The sequence below is a fragment of the Pan paniscus genome, chromosome 5 (assembly GCF_029289425.2).
Source record: "Pan paniscus chromosome 5, NHGRI_mPanPan1-v2.0_pri, whole genome shotgun sequence".
Taxonomy (NCBI): Eukaryota; Metazoa; Chordata; class Mammalia; order Primates; family Hominidae; genus Pan; species Pan paniscus.
The window spans coordinates 67,259,502-67,275,826 of NC_073254.2; the positions used below are offsets into that span (position 1 = coordinate 67,259,502).

General features: G+C 41.2%; 1 protein-coding gene across 2 annotated transcripts; it reads right to left on the reverse strand.

The window, feature by feature from the left end:
* Positions 1–1,177: 1,177 nt before the first annotated feature.
* Positions 1,178–15,169, reverse strand: LOC129392920 (glutathione S-transferase A1). Of its 2 annotated transcripts, XM_003828282.5 has the most exons (7): positions 15,083–15,169; positions 10,478–10,594; positions 8,882–8,933; positions 7,552–7,684; positions 5,492–5,633; positions 4,223–4,354; positions 1,178–3,347 (listed from the first exon to the last, which is right to left on the reverse strand). In XM_003828282.5, exons 2-7 carry the CDS (start codon positions 10,562–10,564, stop codon positions 3,225–3,227), a joined length of 669 nt encoding a protein of 222 aa, XP_003828330.2. In that variant the 5' UTR covers positions 10,565–10,594; positions 15,083–15,169; the 3' UTR covers positions 1,178–3,224. The 2 variants fall into 2 exon arrangements, with proteins under 2 accessions (XP_003828330.2, XP_008951887.2); XM_008953639.5 differs by lacking the exon at positions 1,178–3,347 and having other exon boundaries at positions 4,091–4,354.
* Positions 15,170–16,325: the final 1,156 nt, after the last annotated feature.

Sequence of the window (16,325 nt, forward strand, 5' to 3'; positions counted from 1 at the left end):
TTTCAATAGCTCCCTCCCATTGAGAGGAATAGAGTCAAGTTAGAAACAGCCACTCCCACACATTTCAGGGCTGCAGAACTGCCTACTAGATTCTAAGAAAAATGGCAAGTCATCCTCTTATCACAAGGTAACTGGTTAATATGTTCCTTTTCAAGGTTGGCAATAAAAGTCTAACCAAAAATTTCAGCAGATTTTGCTCTCTTTACAGTAAGTCAGTAGAAACTGGCTTTTTGAAGACGCTCATTTTTAATGACTTGGATGTAAGGACTAAGGCAGATGAGAAATCTCTGCTGGGAGTATAGCTGGCAGGGGATGTCTGTGAAGGGCAGGCTGATGGCACTCTGGAAGGCTTCTCTTACTGGGTTGCCACACAAAATACAGGGCACCCAGGTAAATATGAATTCCAGGCAAAGGATCAGTCATTTGTTAGTATAAGTATGTCCCAAACACTGTAGGAAACATGTTTATACTAAAAAAGTATTGCTTGTTTATCTAAAAATTCACATTTATTTGGGTGTCCTGTATCTTATCCGCCAAATCTGGCCACCCTATTTTTACAGTGTTACCTCTCTGCATTGCTCAAATCACCCTTCCTGGCCTCTGGGCCTTTGCACATGGCATTTGTCCTGACTGGAATACTCCACTTTCACCTCCTACTGTATTTTCTCTATTGTGTCTTTCCCTACATTAATTTACATGATGTATTCAATATCAGATTTCTCCCTAGACCTTGAGCTCCTGAGAACAGAGCCTTCTTATGTCAGTCCAGTCCTTATTGTTTGGGACAAAACCTGGACATTGTAGGAGCTCCTAAAATAAGATAGTTTTAAAATTTACATGGAAAAATTCTAGCAAATACAAAAGTAGAGGGAATAATATAACAAGCTTGAAGGTACCCATGACCTGCATTCATCAATTGCCAGCAACCTTTCTTCATCTATACCTGGCAGTCGATTAAGTTATGTTGGCTCCCAAGAAAGAGAGGTCCATGTCCAAATCCTTGAGTCCTGTAAATGTGACCTTATTTGGAAAAAGGCTCTTTGCAGATGAGGTTAAGGAACTTGAGATGAGATCATCCTGGTATATCCAGATAGGCCCTACATCCAATGACAAATGTCCCTGCAATGTAGCGAATAGAAGACACAGACACACAGAGGGTGAGGTGCTGGAAGCCCCAGGCAGAAAGTAGAGTGATGTGGCCATGATCCATGAAAGTCCAGAAATGCCAAGAGCCCCCAGAAGCTGTAGGAGGCAGGGAAGGATTGTTCTCTAGTACTTCCAGGGGAATGTGGCCCTACTCACATCCTGACTTCAGGCTTCTGGCCTTCAGAATTGTAAGAAAATGCATTTCTGATGTTTCAAGCCACCCAGTTTGTAGGAATCTGTGACAGGAGCCACAAGAAAATGATACAAACTCCCACATACTCCCACCACTACCAGGGGATTCTTTTCAAGCAAATCCCAGACAGCATATCATTTCGTCTGTAAATACTAGTATTCATCTCTAGGAAGGAAGAACTTCTTTTCTAAACATAATCACACTATGATTATTTTTAATATGATAATCTCTTATCATATTAAAATTCTATAATTCTTTAATTTCATCAAAGCTCCAGCATTCTAGTTCATGTAAGTGTCCCATAAAAATTTCTTAGCAGTTTGTTTATTTTGGTCAGCATGCAAGCAAGGTCCTTACAAAGCATTTGAGGGATATGAGTCCATTTTTTTTTTTTTTTAGAAATTAATGAATGAATAGAGACAGGCAGAGTGTGTGGGGGTTTGTGAGTTCTCAAAGCCCAATCTCATATACCCAGGTTCTGGAGTTGCATAGAGCTGTGCATGGGTCTGTGCAGATATCATTGTCCGTTAGTGATGAAGCACTGGGGACCCAGCAGGCCAAGCCCCACACCACAAGCTCACAGTACAGGGGAGCAGACACAGTGGCCCTCAGGTGTTATTAGAGGCTCACTGGGACTCTGTGGAGGGCAGAGGACAGCCCAGTGCTCCTGGGAAGCAATGAGGTAGTGTTAAGTGTGTCCACTGGGAAGGAGCTTGCCAGGCAGGGCTAGCAAACGCACCCAGGCAGGAAGGCAAGAGGCCCCACCAAGCTCGGAGAGTTGACTGGGCTGAAGATCACGGAGTGAAGACAGGTGTGAGGATGCATTGTATATGCAGTCAGGACTCACTGAAGAATTCTGTGAGTTTTTTTCCAATTTGTATTTTGGAAAAACTACTCTGGTTGTAAGTGGAGAAGAGACTAGAGCAAAGTGAAGCTGCAGGTAGGAAGCCTGTGTGCCTGTCTGCTCCCTCAACCACCTCTGCCAACTGTGGGGAAGCTCCCTCTAAGAGGAGGAGAGTGCAAATTGCAGAAGCCCAGGTGTCCTGGGAGAGATTAGCATTATAGGACCAGTATGGGGGTGGAGCTAGAAAGCACTCCTAATCTAAGCATTCTGGCACAATGACACACCAGGGAAAAATGATTTTGCATATAGTTATTTGTATTTCACATATACCATCTGTATCTTGGCAGCCAGGCCTGAGTGGCACTGAAGGAACTGAGAGAAGGCTCATGCCTGGGACCCCACAGAGCCTTAAGGAGCAGAGTGAGGATGAGCCAGGAGCACACACACTGTAAGGGACAATAGGGTGGCCTGACAGCAGAGGGTGGGTCTGTTTGCTCTTCAGTATTTCCTCACCTCCTTGAAAACTGAGGAATCCACAGCACACAGAATCATTGTTTTGCAAATGCATAAGAAAGAACGCTTTTATCAGAAATAAAATGACTGTCCAGGAAAAGAAGAAAATGTCTTTATGCCATTATCCAGGATGGTAACTCTTCTCCTGTGCATACCTGAAAATGTCAGAAGTGCATTTCTACATTGACATTTTAATAGATTGTATGACATATTGTATGTTACAGGACAATTCTTGGAAAAGTCAAACAAACCACATAATCTATAGTTTCCTTTTTTACTGAATTTTTAATTCCAGGAAAATGGTTGGCTAGGAGAAGATTGGAAATCTGAATTCACATCAGATCCTAATGAAAACAAATCAATTTTAACTAAGTCAGTGAATAGGAGTTGTATTATTTAATTAGCATATAATTTGAAAGAGTTCATTAGCTTCACAACAGGCACAATCAACACTTAGGTAAAGTACTTTATTGTTGCAAAACTTTAGAACATTGGTATTGCAAGTTCTTGGCCTCCATGACTGCATTATTAAAACCTGAAAATCTTCCTTGCTTCTTCTAAAGATTTCTCATCCATGGGAGGCTTCCTTGGGCTGCCAGGCTGTAGAAACTTCTTCACTGTGGGCAAGTTGCTGATTCTGGTTTTCAGGGCCTGTAATTCATAAAGCACAGCCTCAGAGTGAAGCCAAGGGCTGACACCACCATTAACATGACCCAGGGAATCTGAGCCCCTCCTGCAAAGACCAAGTGAGTCTGCTCCATCAGCACAAGCATGGAGGCAGAAAGAGACACCCAGTGAGAAATGAAGATAAGGGGAAGGACATGTAGCTCACTGTATTTTCCCCAAAGATGTCTTGAAGTTTTAATCAGTTCAGTCATCTCTATCTTTCTCCTTACACACTAATCCTATAGATTAGTGACTCTTGTATAAGACAAGAAAAAATAATGTGCCTGTGAGATATCAACACAGATGAGTCTCTAAGCAGAAGTGAAAATATGGGGAAATTATTTGGGAAGAGAATAGTTATAGAAAATATTAAAGACAAACCATGGGACCACCTTTTCTCAGTGAGAGATACAGTGTGGGGGGACAGTTTCCTGGAGAGCTGTGCAGAGAGGAACACAATGTCAGACAGCAGGAGCCGGAGCCCAGGGAGGAAACCAGATGGAAAGGGCTCTGCTCAGACCGGCTCACTGTGGGCACATATGGGATAAAGGACATCACAGAGAACTCAGGAACAGAAACCACATTGAAATAGAGGGATGGGGAGAGATGCTGGGCCCTGGGTTCTTTCCATAATAAAGGGCAAAATACTCTTTGTGGGGTAGCATGCAGCACAGATTTCCTTTCCATAACAAAAGTGTTTTCATTCCTCAAAATTGGAGCCTGGAAGCTCATTTTGGAGACCTTGGGGCACTGAAGGCCTGGAGAAGGCTGGGGCAAAACTTGGTCAGTTGCAGGGCCCAGATACAAGATCCCAAGATGGGAGATGTGGGGCTGCCTCTCTGGGCTGTGAAATGGGTAACCTTCAGCAGAGGGAAGCTGGAGATGAGACTGGGGTCAAGCTCTTCCACGTAGTAGAGAAGTTCCACCAGATGAATGTCAGCCCGGCTCAGCTTGTTGCCAACAAGGTAGTCTTGTCCATGGCTCTTTAAGACCTGGAGAATGGGAGGAATCAGATCAGGAACACATGCACACCCAGGCTAGGACCCCTGCTTCTTTCGGAGCCTCTCCACCCTGACTTTCCCCACCTCTGTTGCCTTACTGCATGGGTGCAGAAATCCAGAGCTTTCTCCACATTATCTGAATGAATGAGAGAGTAAGAACTGTAACTCTACTCACTCCTCAGTTGTAGCTCAGGCTCCCATTTTCTCTTCTCATTCTACATTACTGTGGCATCTACACCACCCATGCAGCTTGCTTCTTCCACATGGGCCAGGGGCTTAGCACCTGCCTCCATGTGCTCTGTCTGCCCCAGGCCCTACAGCGTGGAGCCCTCACATTCAGGATGTGGCTCTACATTCTGCTCTCTCCCTCTCCAATCTCCCTTGGGCAGTGACTCCACCTTCATGACAACACTCTTCCCCAGGAGGAGACTATTTCAGAGTCCTCATTTCTCTTTGTCTGCTCTCCTCATTCCCTGCTCTATCTCCCTGGGATCTGTAGGAAACCTGGGTGAACCTGAATTCATCTTTCTTACAGCATTGACTCTCACTCCCAACTGGCACTATGTTATAATCTGCAAGCTGAAGCGTTTACGGGTGAACTGCACTGATGTCTGCAACTTACTCTAAAATCCATTTTAAAAAATCTTCCTCTGCATCCCACAATCACTCTCCTTTTAAAAAATACCCATCCCTGATACGCTACAGTATTCTCTGGTTGGGCAATTGGTCTCCTATCTTCCTGCATATGGTGCCAGAATATTTTCTGATGGATCGCTTTCATCATGCCCCTGTTCAGTCAAAGTCCATGGGGTTCCATAGACTCAACAGCAACCTCTAGTGTGGTCCAGAGCCCACATTCTACTTATGAACATGAAATCTTGTTGAACAGGTAATTCCATGTTGGGGTCCAGTAAATTAAAATTTTACTGGAAAAGTATAGCTTGGGTATAAATGATACAATTGTTTCTCCAAGTCTATTTTCATAAAATGCCTTGAGAGTCAGAGTGCTGCATTGGTGTTCAGGAAGTCTCACTGAAAGTGAAGATCAGTGACCCAGGAATGCCCAGCCACTATTTTTCTACTGGCCTCTAAACTCAGTTCCCCAAAACACTGAACAGCTTCACTTACTTTTTCAAAGGCAGGGAAGTAGCGATTTTTTGTTTTCTCTTTGATCAAAGCAAGCTTGGCATCTTTTTCCTCAGGTGGACATACGGGCAGAAGGAGGATCATTTCACCCAAATCTGCTATACCTTCTATATACATATCAATCCTGAAAGACAGAAACAACCAAATGGTCAAATACCTTTTGCCTTAGATTTTATAGGTTTATAAAAACCTAAGGGAGTAGAGTATCAGGTGATGGCAAAATAATTCACCTCCAGTGGGTGCCTTTTATAGTCTAGTCATTATGCTCTGAGTTTTACAGGTATATTAACATTTATCTCTTAACCTATCAAGGTAGATAGATCTCTAAATTTTGTTACACACATGACCTAATACAGGTAAAAAGAACGTCGGTGGTCACAGTCATGAGAGAAATTGGCAGAATCACTGCCAGTACCCACTGATGCTGTGCCAAGATTTATCATCTCCATTGTGGTTTGTTCTGTGCATGAACTTAGTGTGAGTCAAATGGCCAAAGACCTGCTTCCTAAGTAATCCTAAGAGAGTCCCTGGCACAGCCATGTCAGCCATATTCCTTGTCCTCTCTCATCATTTTACAGCTCCCAGGGCTGCTTCTATGCCCCATATTTGCAGTTCTTTCAATTACACCCATGAAACACATTTCCACAGCCCTTTCCATGTGCTGTTGCCCAACTCTAGCCATGTGTGCCTTTCCTGAGACCCCACCTAAGAATCCCCTTCCCTGGTAAAATTCTCTATACAGTTACAACCAGTGCAAACTTTTCTTCTTTTGTGTCAAACTGGAGTTTCACAATACTTTTTAAAACAAGAACTTTATTGATGCATATTCACATACTATAATTGCCACCAGGTATATTATACTATTGAGTGGTTTTTAGTGCACTCACAGAAATCTGTAAAAATAACCACAGTCTAATTGCAGAATTATTTTTGTCACCCTGATAAGGACACCTGTACCATTAGCAGTATTCTTCTTTTTTCTCCAAGCCCCACTCCTTTAGCTCCAGGCAACCACTAATCTACTTTCTACCTCTATGGATTTGACTATCTGGACATTTCATACAAAAAGAATCCTATAATATGTGGCCTTCTGTGTCTTGTTTCTTTTATGTAACATGTCTTATGGTTTAACCGTCTTATAGCATGCATTAGTACTTCATTCCTTTTCATGACCAAATATCTTTCCATTGCATGGCTAAGGCACATTTTTCTCCTCCAGTTATTGATTGATGGATATTTGAGTTGTTTCCACTTTTTGAATTCTATGAATATTGTTATTCGCATTATTTATTTATGTAAAATATATAGTGTGGATGTATTTTCGATTGTTTGGGGATATACCTGTTAGAGGAACTGCTGGGTCATTGGTAATACCATATTAAAGTTTTTGAGGAGCTGCCAGCAGTTTCATTCAGGATTTATTTGGAATCATGCAGTCTCATCACAACAGCAAGGAGACCCCTTGGTTTTGCTGGTATTGAATCAATCTGGCTGTTTTGTGCTTCTATCCATGTGTCAAGGTAACCCCAGCATCCTTGGTGCCAGCCTCTACTAGCCCTGCTCAAGTATTCCAGTTGATATATTTGGTTGGTAATTTAGGTTCCCGGTCATCATTCTTGGAATTACTGGGACCTTAGCTTTGGGGTCTTTGCAACTTTCCCTCCACAGTCCTTCATCTACAGACTCTCACATATTCTATGCCTGTCCTAAACTCTTGGCCAGAGTCGAGCCTCTGAAGTCCTGAGCACCTGGAATCATGATTCCCCATACTCCTCAGTTCATGGTTCATCCGTGTTTGGAAATCACCGTGAGGTGCTGGATCCATGGACTGCATCCTCTTCTAGAATCACCCTTGCCTGAACCCTCCCCATGTTCACTGTTCCCTCATCTCCATGGGACTCTGCAATACTGGACCTCAGTGTGCATCACCAAGACCCAGCCTGCTGCTGGTCATGATGCCCTGCCATCGTCCCACCCACTCAAGGATGGACCTAAATCACTCTGTGTTCTCTGTGGATGGAAGAACAGAAAATATACCGTACAGGGCTCTCTCCTTTATGTCTTTCCCATAGAGGTTGTATTTGCTGGCAATGTAGTTGAGAATGGCTCTGGTCTGCACCAGCTTCATCCCATCAATCTCAACCATTGGCACTTGCTGGAACATCAAATATCCATCTTTAGAAGGAAGAAAAAAAAGGAGAGTGAAGTGTCTATGAAACCCACCCTTTTGGGATGAACAAATGGTTGTGGAAATGACTAAATTTGTAAAATGGCAAAGAAATTACTGCCTGGTAAGATTTCACTTGAAACAAACAAACAAATATATATATATATATTTTTTTTTTTTTTGGCAGAGTATCATTCTGTCACCCAGGCTGGAGTGGAGTGGCATGATCTTGGCTCACTGTAACTTCTGCCTCCCAGGTTCAAGTGACTCTCCTACCTCAGCCTCCCAATAGCTGGGATTACAGACATGCACCAGTGCACATGGCTAATTTTTGTATTTTTACAAGCGATAGGGTCTCACCATGTTGGCCAAACTGGTCTCAAATTCCTGAACTGAAATGATCTACCCACCTCAGCCTCCCAAACTGGGATTACAGGCATGAGCCACTGCACCCAGTCCAAACAACATTTTTAAAAAGCTTCCTGTAGTTCTTCTTTTTCTTAAGAAGCTTCCTTTTACTTTTTATCCATTTATTTCATATATGTTTTTATTGCCCCTCCAGATACATAGTGGGACTCTTGTATTTTTTGTTTTGATTTATCTTCATGGATATTTTAGGAAGAGGTTGGGACAAGTTACAATAGGACTGGCAACAAGATGCCATTTAAAACAGGAAGTTCCCAGAGTAAGTCTCATGGTGTTTGTGACATTTAAGGCAGGTTCGGAGAGGTTTTTATGTAAGGGTCCTTTTCTGTGCTCTTCAAAGTCTGCGATATTGCTACAGTGTTACCTTGTCCCACCCCCACCATGAAAGAAAAAACTCAAGACAGTGGCCACATCTATTCCTCCTCCTTTTGTCTAATGCATGTTCTTGCATGTGCTTGGATGGGGAGGGCTGTATGGGATCCTGTGCTGATGACCACCACTCATTCATGGTGCCCCAAGCATGAAAACAAAGAAAGGGCTTTCTCAGGGGTGGGAGATTGTTCCTCTAGCAAATACTCTGAGAGGTCTGGTCCTTTTAGGCTGGAGAGAGTTGCCAGACTTGCTCAAGGAGCCACATCCCTTCCATTTTAACCACTTTCTCCCTCTGCACCATGTACAAATACCATGCCCCACACCCATAGACATTGCCGGCTGTGCAAACGTCCCCGTGTACCTTCTACTAGATACCCTCATCAGAGGAACTTAGAGATTGATCTTACCATTTCTTAACTTGTCCAAATCTTCTGCAGATTTTATAAACTTCTCTTCAAACTGGAAGCAGAAACAGTAAATACGTTCTTGTTAGTTCATTCTATTATAGACTTGTGGCCTTGAATGGCCCCATCTGGTGCATCATTTGGAGAATACAAGATTTCTGAGTTTGGCAGGGTACACAGAGGGGGCTGGTCATGGCCATTTGGAAATTTAGACCTAATTCATTGAGAAAAGTGCATGGGTCACAGCACATAGCTGCTAAATCTTTTAGTTCGCTTCAACTCCACCCTGATATGAATGTCTATGATTAGGTCACGTTTTGAGGGGGACATCACTGGAGAAAAGGCACTGAGCAGTTCTTCTAGTTATGGTGTTGTCATATCTTAGGAAAGCCTGTATCTCCAAGCGAGATCAGACCACAACCTTGTGTGTCCCCAGCATGAGGCATGCCATGGGCTAATGGCCATCAAACAATTTGCCACCAAGGAGCCTCTGCTGTAATTTGTATCGCCCCACTTCTCAGGAACCCTGCTAAGTGTGAAATAGGTTGCCGCTGTTGCACAGCTTTCACACTTGCAACTGTAATTTTCTCTTCTGAAGTACGAGGCACAATAGGGTAAAATTCTCAATTTAATAAAGGAATTAGGGTCCCACACTAGCATTATTTTTAAGGAAAACCTCTGGTTTCTGATGTGGTTTTGTGGCATTGGGGAATGCTTGTGTGTTCTAGAAGCCTCCTCCCCTCATTTTAACCACGTGTTTATTTCTCTGCATCCTCATAGACACGTAGGCTGCCCCAGGGCAGGGACTGTGTCTGTCTTGTTCACTATCTCCATGACCGAGTACAGAACCTGGAATTAATAAGTGCTCAAGTAAATAATTGCTGTGAATGTAGTCAATCTTTAATAGGTAGTTTGTTACAATCCACTCCCTTCCATCTCTCATTTGTAGTTTGCATTTTACCTCTAATTACAATCATTTTTTAATATTATGCATTTTTATTTTTTTATTGTGGAAATTATGAACATGAATAAATATAAACAGAAAAGCATAATGATTCTCCTTATACTTCTCACCTAGAATCAATAATTATCAATCAAAACCAATATGGTTTCATCTATATGCCCACCTACTTCTCCTCTTGTAATAATTCCAAGGAAATCCCAGATCCATATGATTAATCCTTAAATACTTCAATGTGTTTTCCTAAAACACATTAACTATTCTAAAGACAGCCATAGTACATTATCACACATGAAATATTAACAATAATTATTTCATGTCTTCATATATTCAATCAATATTCATGTTTCTAATTGTATAAATGCTATAAATTATTCTTTACAGTTTGTTTAAATTCTAATCCACTTAAGTTCTGCACTTTGTGATTAGTGTCTTAATTGTATTTTAGTATGTTTGCTTTTAGATGAGAAGAAATTTTAAGAATTAATAGGTCAAATCTGTTCATCTTTTTCTTAATTACAGTCCATTTTTATTTAAGGCACAATGCTTCAGTAAGCAACATCTCATAGTTTCTGTGGGAAAAGTATGTGATAACGCAATTTTAAATCCAACTTAAGATGACCTAACTCAGAACCTACCTCTACTCCAGCTGCAGCCAGGAGCCACCGGGTGGACTCCATTCTGCCCCGTGCATTGAAGTAGTGGAGCTTGGGTTTCTCTGCCATGATAGCAGTCTCCTGGAGGTTTCTCTAAGCCTGAATGAATGAATGAATGAATGAATAATTGAAACGATAGAATCAAAAATGTACTTTAGGATATGTAGTTGAAAACCACCAACAATACTGAAGAAGAACCTGCCTTCTTCATGACTGTGTTGGAGGAGTTCCTGGAATGTTTTCTTGGCTCAAATTGTTACCCAGCAGTGGCCACCCTCAGATTCCAGCAAACCGGTCTCAAGTCTTCATTGGCTAACTGTGACTTTTCTTGGCAGCATAAGAGGTGAGAGTATGTGGTAAAAATACATGTATAGGAGTTATTGGAAGAGGAAGAATTCAAGAACTAATATTTATTGAAAACTTCCTAGTGATCCTTCCTCAATGCTAGTCCCTTTCAATATTGTATATCTTTAACCCTCCTTATAGTCCCGTGAAATGATTGTTATCTCCATTTTTTAGTTAATGAAATGGAACATCAGAGAAATACAATGTTCACAGTCACACTCCGGTTGGTGATGGACATGAATATCCACAGCAAGGACTAAAATGAAGTCACTCCTGGAAGCCAGCTGGGTGAAGGCCCTGGGAACCCATGAACTGGCCATGAAACCAGAGGATGTCACTGACAGGGAGGACCGGCAGGGAGCTAAGTCACTCTTCACCTCTTTGACTGTGTGACTACATTTGATTAAAACCAGAAATTAGGCCTCAGACTTGTTTAACTGTAGCTAGAAGATCCAAATTCTTTCAACAGACAGAGATTGTTAATCCCTGCAGCTTTTGTAATTCTGTATTCTAACTCTATGGGGTGCATTTTGTTTTATAAGCTGGAAGAAGAGATGTTGCTGCATTAATTTTGCAATATGGAAGGAGCTAGCATTTGTTCAACATCAGTTACACACTGGTCATTCTTCTAAACTTCTCTTCGTTTTATCCTACAAAAATCACCTAAGATGAATGCAGTTGTTATTCTCATTTTACATTTGAGGATACTGAGGTTTTTAAAGTAACTTTCTCAGAGTAAATGATGGATCTGGGATGCAGACTCACTACTGTTAAAAAACAAGGACTGAGTCTTATTTTCTATGTTAGTGTTTCTGAAATATGCATGGTAATCTTTCAGTAGATTGTGAAAGCCCATTACTTTTAAAAATAAAATAGAAAAGAATAGAAAATGTCAGTGAGCATGACATGTTGAAAGGTAAGTAATGTTTGATGAGTTGTTAGTTTCAGTTATTTGTATATTGTGTGTACGGATATTTGCATGTGTGCATGCTCACTTGCTCATTGTAAATGGTTAGAGAGAAATTGACTGGGCTCATCAGTGAAGTTTGATAGCCCTTGCTCTATCCCAGGCTGTTTGGGAGGTGGAACATAGCAGAGTATCAGAGAATGAAAACCAGTGGCTGCAGGGACAGATGCAACTAATTGTATCATGAATGTGAATGGAAGGGCACAGGACTCATTGAAAGCAGGAGTTCCAGTGCCAAGACTTAGGAACAGTTGCGTTTTCTCTCCAAACCCCTAGCTCTGATATTTAACATTAATATTCTTCTTGCAAAGTTTTGTGGTTGTTGAGTGTGGAACAAAAATATACTTGCCTTTAACAACTAATGTATTTATTTATTTATTATTAATTTTGAGATGGAGTTTCACTGTTTTTGCCCAGGCTGGAGAGCAATGGCATGATCTTGGCTTACTGCAAACTCAGCTTCCCAGGTTCTAGTGATTCTCCTCCCTCAGCCTCCTGAGTAGCTGGGATTACAGGCATGTGCCACCACACCCGGATAATTTTGTATTTTTAGTGGAGACAGGGTTTCAGCATGTTGGACAGTCTGGTCTGGAACGCCTGACCTCAGGTGATCCACTCGCCTCAGCCTCCCGAAGTGCTGGGATTACAGGAGTGAGCCACTGTACCCGGCCTCAACTAATGTATTTCTAAAAAGGTATGTATGACTAAAATTAGGCATCAAAATCTTTTAAATGTCTCATTTTAAAATATGGGAGTCAATAATTAACCTTTGGAAAGTAAAGAATTCTTTGAAATCATACTGAATCAACTCACCTGTTTTGTCATGAGATATTTTGACATTGTACTTTCTATGATAACTCCAGGAGCAATTTAAAGTAACTTGGGAAATGGAAATAGCATAATTCGGCAGAATGAAAGGGAGAGTGAAGTTCACATGAAAGCATGGGGTATGCTTGTTTAATTGTTATCGACTAGAGTTCACAGTGTCGTAATTCCAATCCCCAAACTAAACTCTCTTAGCCATTGATTGAGGATCATGTTTCAAAAGGAAGTGAAATTTTATCTTACATAATATTTTATCACAACACTCCTGCTGATAACTAGCATATCACTTTCTCAATGTGAGGTTTCCAAGGGTCAGGCTAAGACTGAGACATAGGTTACCATTGAGCTTTGTTGGGTCAACAGAAAATGAGAACCAGAGAGCTCAAGGATTTGCCATGGGTCACACACACATGCTCCTCATTCATAGTCAATATCTAGGGAGTGTGTTTACCTTCCGCAACAACCCTGGGAAATGGCTCCTATTATCCAAATTAAAGATGGGCACACTGAGTTTCAGAGAGCTAAAGCACCTGTCTCATGCTGCACACTTGGTGAGTGTTGGGTCAGCCTTAACTTCTGATTGCAGGTCCAGAGCTTTTCCACTCCACCTCATAACCTGGCTCTCAGCTCCTGTCTGAGAAGTTGTTTTGTATTTTCCTATTCAATATATATTAGCCAAATAAATGTTGGAAGGAGAGGGCGAGAGGGGAACATCTAATTCCTGAGTTCCTCCTGTTAGCAACTTTTCAGGGGCTTGCTTGGAAGAAAAAATTGATAAAACTGTGCCTTTCTCTGATTTGACAACCTAAAAACCAGAGTGAGTTGAGGACTAGTATAATTACTTTACATCAATAATTAACTTACATCAATTAAAAAATGGGCTTGTTTTGAAAGGAATATAAGCTCTCATAATTCCAGGAGTAAATTAAAGGAGTTACATTTACATCTCTGAGGTGGTCCCAATGACACTGTTTCTTATCAGAGAGAAGGGAGAATGAGATAAACCATGACTCCTTCCATTATGAGATTCATAAATGCAGTAGGTTGTTTAATCTCTGAGCCTCAATTTTCTCTTCTTAGAATAGAGATAGTTATTTCTACTTTTGAGGGTTGTTGAGAAAGTTAAATGAGATAATGTAGAAAAAATTCATAGTAGGAACACAGCAATGGGTGTTTGCTCTTGTCCCAGTGCTTGGAAGATGGGTGAGTCTCTGGACACATTGAGTAGCCCATGGATCCTCTTTCTTTGATCTATCTATCCATCAATTATTTTACCGACCAACAATCTATGTATATGTATCTATTTATAATCTCTGTCTACCCATCCATGTATGTATTATTTTATCTATCAATCGTTCTATGTATCTATCTCTTTGTAATCTGTCTCTTCATCATCTATTATCTGTCCTGTATCCATTTCTCTGGTTCTCTGTATTTTGTCCATAGAACTCTAGTAGGAATAAGATTTTATATGAATCCAGACTTATATCAAATCTGTCATATGATGGCTCTCTGTTTCTCTCTCTCTTTCCTTTTTAGCTCCTGTACAGAGGTCAATGATATTCACTAATCAGTCCACCTGGATTAACAGGAAGTTTTCAATGAATGTCCAAGCAGTGGGGCACATCAGTAACACAGGCTTGCTTAGCCCCATGAGGTCATGTAGTCCCATGGTTCTCAACCAGGGGGATTTTGCTCCTCTGCTCCAGAGGACATTGAGCAAGGTCTAGAGACATTTTGGGTTGTCATATCTGCGGGGAGGGAAAGGGGGCTACAAATCAGATAGGTAGAGGCCAGGGATGCCTAGAAACATCCTAGAGTGAGCAGGACAGATCTCCATTCAAAGAATTACACAGTTTAAAAGGCAGCAACAGTCGGAGCCTCTTTCTTAGCTATCCTCTAGATTGGCCATGAGTTGGTAGAACTCCAGAGACAGAATATGACTTGTCTTTGAGCTAATTAGTGGCAAAGGCTCAACTAGAATCTAGTTCTCCTGACATTCAAACTAATTTATTCTAATTATACTAAACCTGAGTTTTGTATTTTCACAGCCAATATAGAATTACAGTGTCACAATTTACAATTGTGTGTTGACTACTTACACAGAGAAATAAATTTTTGCATACATTGCCACTTCTTCCAGCACTGATTATTCTCAGATTGTTTAAAATGCTACCATTTCTTTTTTCTCTTCATGTCATTGTTTCCCATACCATTAAATGCTGAAGCCCTGGTTTTCTAAATTCTTCATTTTTACATTTCTGTAAAGATGTGTCCAACAGAAAAGAAATAAACAATTCTTGAACTGTCACCCAAACACACCAAGATGGCACAATATGAGTAAAAACAGACTTTTCCTTGTGCTAAGGACACATATTAGCATATTTTTCTAGGAGGCTAGAGAGGAGGGTGTGAGGCAATGTAGAGAAATTTATAAGATCAGTACTTACTTTGTTAAACGGTGTCACCGTCCTGGCTCGACAACTGAATTCCAGGTCCTAATGTATTTATAAGCTCTTTGTTCCTCTCAATAGTTCCCTCCCACTGAAAGAAGAGTCAAGTTAGGGAAAAGCCACTCCCACACATTTCATGGCCAAGGGGCCACCTACTGGATTCTAAGACATGAGGCAAGTGATCTGCTTATCAGAAGAAACTGGTTAATATGTTCCTTTTCAAGGTTGGCAATCAAAGTTTACACAATACATTTCACCGAGATTTTGCTCTTTTTGCAAGTCAGCAGAAACTGGCTTTTTAAAGATGCTTTTTTTCATGAGTTGGGTGCAAAGACTAGGGCAACTGAAAAATCTCTATTGTGAGCATAGCTGGGAGAGGATGTCTGTGAAGGGCAAGCTGATGCCACCCTTTTCTTACTGGGTTGCCAAATAAAATATAGGACATCCATGTAAATGTGAATTTCAGACAAACAATCAACAATTTTTTAGTTATAGCCATGTTCCAAACACGGTATGAAACCAGATTATACTGAAATATTATTTATTGTTTATCTGAAATTCACATTTAGGTGGGTATCCTGCATTTTATCTGACAAATCTGGGAACCCTATTTGCATATGCTATCCTCTTTGTGTCACTCAAATTGCTCATAATATAACAAATCTGAAAGCATCCATCACCTGGATTAATCAATTGCAAATAATCTTTCTTCATCTATACCACGTAGGGGGTTATGTTGGCCCCCAAGAAAGACGGGTCCATATAGAAATCCCTAGATCCTGTGAACTTGATCTTATTTGGAAAAAGGCTCTTTGCAGATGTAATGAAGTAAAAGAATTTGAGATGAGATCATCTTGGTATATCTGGATTGGCCCCAAATCAAATGACAATTGTCCTCACAGCAGAGAGAAGAGAAGACACAACACACAGGGGGTGAGGTGCTGGAACACAGAGGCAGAAATCAGAGTGATGTGGTCATGATCCATGAAAGTCCAGAAAGGCCAAGAGCCCCCAGAAGCTAGAAGACGCAGGGAAGGATTCCTGGAAATCACTTCTAATCCAAACACGCTGGCACAATGACACACCAGGGAAAAATAATTTTGCATATAGTTACTTATATGTAATTCGCATATACCATCTGTATCTTCGCAGCCAGGCCTGAGTGGCACTGAAGGAACTGAGGGAAGGCTCATGCCCGGGTCCCCACAGAGCCTTAAGGAAGAGAGTGAGGATGAGCCAG

Coding starts and splice junctions, on each gene's coding strand:
- LOC129392920 (XM_008953639.5), bottom strand. CDS start 10,564: ATGGCAGAGAAACCCAAGCTCCACTACTTCAATGCACGGGGCAGAATG. Junction 8,934..10,477: donor TGGCTGCAGCTGGAGTAGAG/GTAGGTTCTGAG, acceptor TTCTGCTTCCAG/TTTGAAGAGAAGTTTATAAA. Junction 5,634..7,551: donor GACATAAAGGAGAGAGCCCT/GTACGGTATATT, acceptor TCTGTCTTTCAG/GATTGATATGTATATAGAAG.